The sequence below is a fragment of the Neophocaena asiaeorientalis genome, unplaced genomic scaffold, assembly GCF_003031525.2.
Source record: "Neophocaena asiaeorientalis asiaeorientalis breed wild unplaced genomic scaffold, Neophocaena_asiaeorientalis_V1.1 scaffold606, whole genome shotgun sequence".
In the NCBI taxonomy this organism is placed as follows: Eukaryota; Metazoa; Chordata; class Mammalia; order Artiodactyla; family Phocoenidae; genus Neophocaena; species Neophocaena asiaeorientalis.
The window spans coordinates 4,619,228-4,625,124 of record NW_020173687.1 but is presented as its reverse complement, the minus strand read 5'-3'; the positions used below and the strand labels follow the sequence as shown (position 1 = coordinate 4,625,124).

The 5,897-nt window shown below is 55.8% G+C and overlaps 1 protein-coding gene across 1 annotated transcript in view; it reads right to left on the bottom strand.

The window, feature by feature from the left end:
- Window positions 1-407: 407 nt before the first annotated feature.
- APCDD1L (APC down-regulated 1 like) overlaps window positions 408-5,897 on the bottom strand; it is a 19,117-nt gene continuing 13,627 nt past the window's right edge. The window contains exons 8-9 of the mRNA XM_024750184.1: window positions 5,619-5,897; window positions 408-1,178 (exon numbers count right to left, since the gene is read on the bottom strand). The exon at window positions 5,619-5,897 is cut by the window's right edge and continues 1 nt beyond it. Of these exons, the coding sequence (XP_024605952.1) occupies window positions 408-1,178; window positions 5,619-5,897 (1,050 nt within the window). The remainder of the gene's footprint in view (window positions 1,179-5,618) is intronic.

The following is a 5,897-nucleotide window of genomic DNA, read 5'->3' as shown; positions in this document are numbered from 1 at the left end:
TAAATTCAAATTAATAATCTTTAAACAACAACCCACAGACTCAGCAGAGCAGTGGCAGCAGGCGCGTGCAGAAGCGTGTTTCCATTTCCCTGAATCTCAAGGGCTCAGGGAGGGCACTGGGGTGCCGTCGGGCAGGGAGACGGGTGTGGTGCACTCCCTGGCGCTGGTCCGCGCGCTGCCCAGGAAAGCTGGGAGGGAGCGCTTGGGAACTCGGAGCAATTGGCGTTGCTGCGATGCCCGTTTGTGGTCACGATTCGAGTTGCTAGCCGTGGCGTAGACTCTGCAGGCGCTGTTGAAACTCTGTGTAACTGTCCAGGACGGTCACGGGTGGAGGAGTCTGTGCCAGAAGGGAGTCCATGGGGTCGGACGAGTGTCCTGAGGCACCGTCTGGAAGTCAGAGACCAATTTCATAGCCACTGGAGGAAGGCCAGCCCGAGAACCAGAAGCAGGGAGGGGAGAGGGGCCGCTGGGGGGCCCAGCCCCCCGCCGCTGACGGGCGTCTGCAGTAGAGGCCTGTGCCGCGGAGGCCTGGAGAAGCCCCAGGCCACCCTGTCACAGAGCACCAGGGGTGCTTGGTAGGATGTGGGCCTCTTCTCCGGGGTGTCGGGACTGGAGCCGTCAGTGGGCCTTTGTCCGATGAAGAGCAGGCTTTGCCCGAGGGGGTCCTCCTCCATCTTGAAGAGCTCGTACTCCACGTGGGGGAGCCTGATGCCCAGCGGCAGGCACCCGTTGGTGGCGGTGACATCCCGCTCGGCTCCCAGGTACCAGGCCCCCGGGCCGCCACAGCTGCTCGGCTCGGAGAAGTTGAGCATGGCCGTGGTGACCCGGTCCATGGGGGTGACGCGGGCTCGCGTGACCTGGAACACCAGCTCGGTGCCGCCGCGAACCCTGGCAGACGGCGTGCCCTTGGTGTAGCGGCCGGCTGCGTAAACGGTGAAGGTGGGCTGCCGGCAGGTGGGGTCCGAGAAGTGGTGGTAGTACCCTTCCCAGGAGCGGTTGTGCCCGTGGAAGGTGAACACCCTGGTGAGGAAGAGCACGGCAGGGCGCACCTCGCACCCGGGGCTGACCCAGCGGCCGCCCAGGCGCAAGGGCAGGGCCGCCTGGCGGGGCAGCACGGGCGGGTGGTGCTCGTCGGAGCGGGCGATGAGGCTGCAGGCCGGGCAGGGGCGGGCGTGGTGCTGGCGGAGACAAAGGGAAGGCGGTGACTTCCGAGGCGGGGAGGTCAGGGTGCACCCGCGGCGGGCTGGCTCGGGGTCCCGCCCCCGGCCGCCCGTCACCCCTTCCCTCCCTGCCTGCAGCCCGGACGGTCACTTCACTCTTCGTGGACCTCAGGCGGCTCCTCCATCCTCTGGGCCTTTGCACCTGCTGCTGCTTCCACCCGGAACTCCCCCCGGCACGTAGCCTGGCTGCCTCCTTCCCGACCTCTCAGTCTCAGCTCAGAGGCCTTAGAGAGACTTCTCCCGACCACCCCTTGTATGGTGGGCCTCAGCCCCTTCTAGTGCTCAGGGACGTGTCACGCCCTATTTCCTCTGCTCTCCACTCCTTCCCCTTCACTGGAGAGTGAGCTCCAGGAAGCCCAGTCTGTCTCTCTGTGGCTGCTCCATCGCCAGGGCCTAGCACAGTAGTACCTGCTCGCAGCAGGTGTATTGGGCAAATGAAGGAAGGAGAGACGGTTGGAACTTGTGTCCTGGGAGTTGAAAGAAGTTGTCCTTTCCCACACCCGGCCTGCTTGGTCCCGAAATTCGACCGTTCATGTTTACTGCCTTTCTCCTGCCTGTTGTTACTTCCCCCACCCCCAACCCATTCTTTTTTAGGTGCTTCGTAAGGGCCAGGAGCTGTGCCGAGCACTTTTCATGCACTGTTACCTTACAGCCACTAAAATTCTCATGCCCTTGCTGAGCGTCTGTGCTGAGACGTGGCTGAAAAGTTGCAAAGAGATTTGGCACAAAGATGTTCATGCTTGTGTTATTTATAATCGGAAACCCAGCCCCCTCTGCGTTGGTTGTCAGGTGCGGCCACAGTCCTCAGTTGCCCGAGGCTGCTTTCCTCTCGCTTTGGCCTTATTTACAGTTGCCCCTGTCTTATAAATTCTCACGAGCTGGGTTTACAGTAAAACACGTCAACAGGAAGCAGATGCTAAACCAAATTGCGTGGGAGTAGTCGGTCTGTATTCTGGAGTGTAAAAGCTCAGTCCAGGCCAAAAAGAAACCAGATACAGATTTTTTTTTTAAGGGAGCTGCTGCCCAGAATTTAGTTCAGAGCATCATTCTGAGAGGTAAATGTCCTGGAACAGCCACTTGTCAAAGCAAGCATCCCCAGCGTTTGCAGTTCCAGAAGGACACCCAGGGCCGTGGGTGCACACAGGACAGGGAAGGGGAAAGGCATCTTGAAGCCCCAGCTGGGAAAACAGCTCCAGTGTTTTTTGTTCAAAAAACAAAAGATTTCCATAGATTGCTGCTGGATGAGTTTCATGCCAAACAAGGGGGCATTTGGGAGTTCCAGTTTAGAAAGAAAATATTGGATGATTGAGAACAGACTTTTTTTTTTTTTCTATCTTGGATTGCTACATTATAAGCTCTTATTTATTTCTACGGTGAACCTAAAGTTGCCTTTTTTTCCATAATACAGAAAACGATATTATTTTTGGTTTGGGGGATTTTGACCCAGAGGACTAGAAGGCACTTGGAAATGCTAATAAATGGCTACCGAAAGGTTTGTGACGGAAAGAAGCAAGAAAGCTGGGTAGTTAGCTGGAGTGCAGGTAATTGGAACGCTGGCTGGTAAGAGTCTCCTCTAATTTAGGCATTTTAACCCACATTCCAACTGTTGTTACACTAATGTGTATTGACAGGACATAGTGCGTTACACCAAAATAATCTCAGGGCTGCCTTTCTCCCTCAAAAGAGATATCTTTTGCAGACAGGACATCTGGGGATGCTGGTTGGTAATCAGGGGCAAGCAGTTTTCTGCATAGCAGAAACGAATGGCGAACCAGCAAGGCTTGAAGGTGAGAGAGGGAGAGAGAAAGCATTTCCCTCTCTGACGCTCTGGAAGGGGATGGAAGAAAGTACCTGTCTCTATCAAAAACCTTCCAGGCATCGTTGTGCACAGGTCCGGAGTTGCACGCGTTAATAAACAAGGCCCCAGCCAGCAGAACTCACACGTGTGTGCAAGCCAAACTCTTACTGGTTTAAGCCCGTTATGTAAGGTTATACCAACAGCACATACAGTTTCTAGTTAACTCCCAGAGGCGACACCAGGCTTAGATGATTTTGCTCGAGCGGTGACTGATTGATTAGGATTCTATATCCAGGCAATGAATTTGGGAATCAAATTGGTTTTCAATTAATTAACTTCTAAAAATGTTCATGTTTACCATCTGGTTTGGGTTGTGGGCAAGGCTTGGGCTCCGGAGAGCATAAGGTAATGACTGATTCGTTACTTGGGATACAGAAGGATACACAGTGTATCCTTCTGTGAAATTATCTTCCTTTTTCTTTTTTCTTATGCGGAGGGGGGCGGTTGGTGAGTGAACATTTAATTTAACATCCATACATCTGGCCCCGCTGGTCCTGTATGTTCTGCTTGGCAATTGCATTGCAGGTCGCATGGGCCGCCCTGGCTGGTCAGGCAGCAGGAGGGCAGGAGTCTGCAGCCCCAGAGCCTGGCCTGGGGAGACATGACATTGTCATCCTCCGTGCCCCCGGGGTCCGTTCTCTCTGCATTCAGAGCAGTGTGCCCTCCTAATGAGGTGGTGGGGGCCGGTAATCACCCCACCACCAGCGCCTTCTCGGGTCTAAGAAGGATGGGCGTCAGACCAGCCTAGAACATTGGCTGCCAAAAGGGGAATCGTCTCGAGGTCATGAAGAGAACTCGGGCTGATTGTCTGATCACGAGGGCTTCACGCTGTGCTTCTTCTCTGCTACCCAGATCTTGGGTTGGGAGGAGGGAGGTGGGAGAAGGAGAGCAGATGGGCTCAAACCTGGTGCCCCTCCCCCCACACACACACTGGGGATGCTTTGACAAGAGGCTGCTCTCAGGGGTGACATGTTGCCCCATCTGGTTTAATTCCGTAAGTGTCTAGTACACAGCAGGCACTCAGTACATGCTGAACATGTGAGGGTTGCCTGTGGGCTCAAAGAGCACTTGACAGGGATGCCTGAACTCATCCATTCCCCCATCCATCCGTCCATTCTCACTTTTGAAAGATATCCCTTGGGTATTTCCTACAGACATTCTTAACCCAGAGTCCTAACCTCGACTTCATTTTTACAAACCTCAACCTGAAATCAAAAGTTTCTTCTAATTGTGAATGTGGGCAACAACCCCCTGTAGCTTCAGTGGAAACTTCTGCTTTGTGGCCGATCTCATATTAACAGTGTTGCAGATACTAGAAACACTGTTTATACTCGTTGCTACTTTGAAATCGGGAGAATAAAGAATTCCCATTCATGGTATTCCCACCTCAGAGTGTTTTAAGACTTGGGTAACTCTTTTCATAGAATTGGTTTCTGTTTAAATCCCATGTCTTTTATTTTATGCTTTTACAAATATTTTTCTGAGGAGGGGTCCTGGGGTTTCACCAGACTCACTGGAGTGGTCACGAGGCCCTAGCCTTGCCCACCAGGCTCTGTGCTATGTGCCAGGAGAACTTTACGTACATAAAGTTCAGTTTCTTTTTGCCTATGTGCTCATCGGACAAAAAAGGGCTATCAGATCTTCCCCAAATCAGGAGAGTATGTTTGTGATGTCTTTAAGTTGAAGTCTAGGTTAATTGACTTACGTGAAATTCACTTTGGGGTGGGCACATCTCAAAGAGAGGGCATCTCCCTTTAGACTGCAGCCTCCTGCCCAGAGGGTGGTCCATGGACCACCTGGGAGCTTGTTAGAAATGCAAAATCCCAGGCCAGACCCGCGAACTTGACTGTGCTTTCTAAGGAGATGCCCAGGTGCCGGCATCTTGAGAACAGAGTCTGAGAAAGCGCTTCTCCACCTGATGTTACTGTGACAGGGAGCGCTCAGCGCCGCTGGCTGCGGGGTAACAGTGGGTCCACGTGGAGCTTTCCAGAGGGGCCTTCCAGGGCTGTGCGGCCGCCTGGCAGAGCTCTGGAGGAGCTGCCCCCCTGGTTCATTCACCAGCATTTACTGGCCCAGCCCGTGTGCCAGCCCCTGGGCCAGTTGTGGGGACACGGAGGGGCACAGGGCCTCCCCCGCCACGGGTGATATTGGGAGAAGATGGCCAGCCAGTGAACAAACAGTGCAGCCCAGAGTGTGCCGGGTGCTGGGAACCGTGCAGAGTGGGGATGGGAGGGAACATCTGAGCCGGGAACTGAGGGAGGGGGGACCTGCCCGTGCATAGCAGGGGCAGGAAGAGACCCTGCCGGGTCCACGAGGAGAATGTCAGGAGGACCACACTCCAGAAGACTCCCCAGGAGTTCCTTCTGTCCAGACCTGAGAAAAGATGTCTCGAGCAGAGGGAAGAGCATGTGCAAAGGTCCTGAGGCAAGCAGACCAGTGCGGGTGGGGGGTCGGGGGAGGGGGGCTGTGCAGAGAGGGCCCTAGGCAGGGGCAGATCCCACAGGCTGTCAGAGCTCGCCCTCCCGGGGCCCCAGACTCACCAGGGCGCTCTGCAGCGGGCGCTGGTAACCGGTGGGCCGGTAGTGACGCCGCTCCGCCCGGTCGGTGTGGATGTCCCCCAGGTAGAGCTCCTCCACCAGCCGGGGCGCGTCCCGGGGCTCGGGCTGCAGGCGGCGCTGCACACGGACCAGGCTGAGCTCGTGCATGGTGAAGCCCAGGGCGGCCGCGCAGTCCCGCTCAGCCCCGGCCCCCAGCAGCTCGTACAGGGCCCCCGGCAGCCAGGCCCGGGCGGCGGGCAGGCGGCGTGCGCAGGCCCGGCC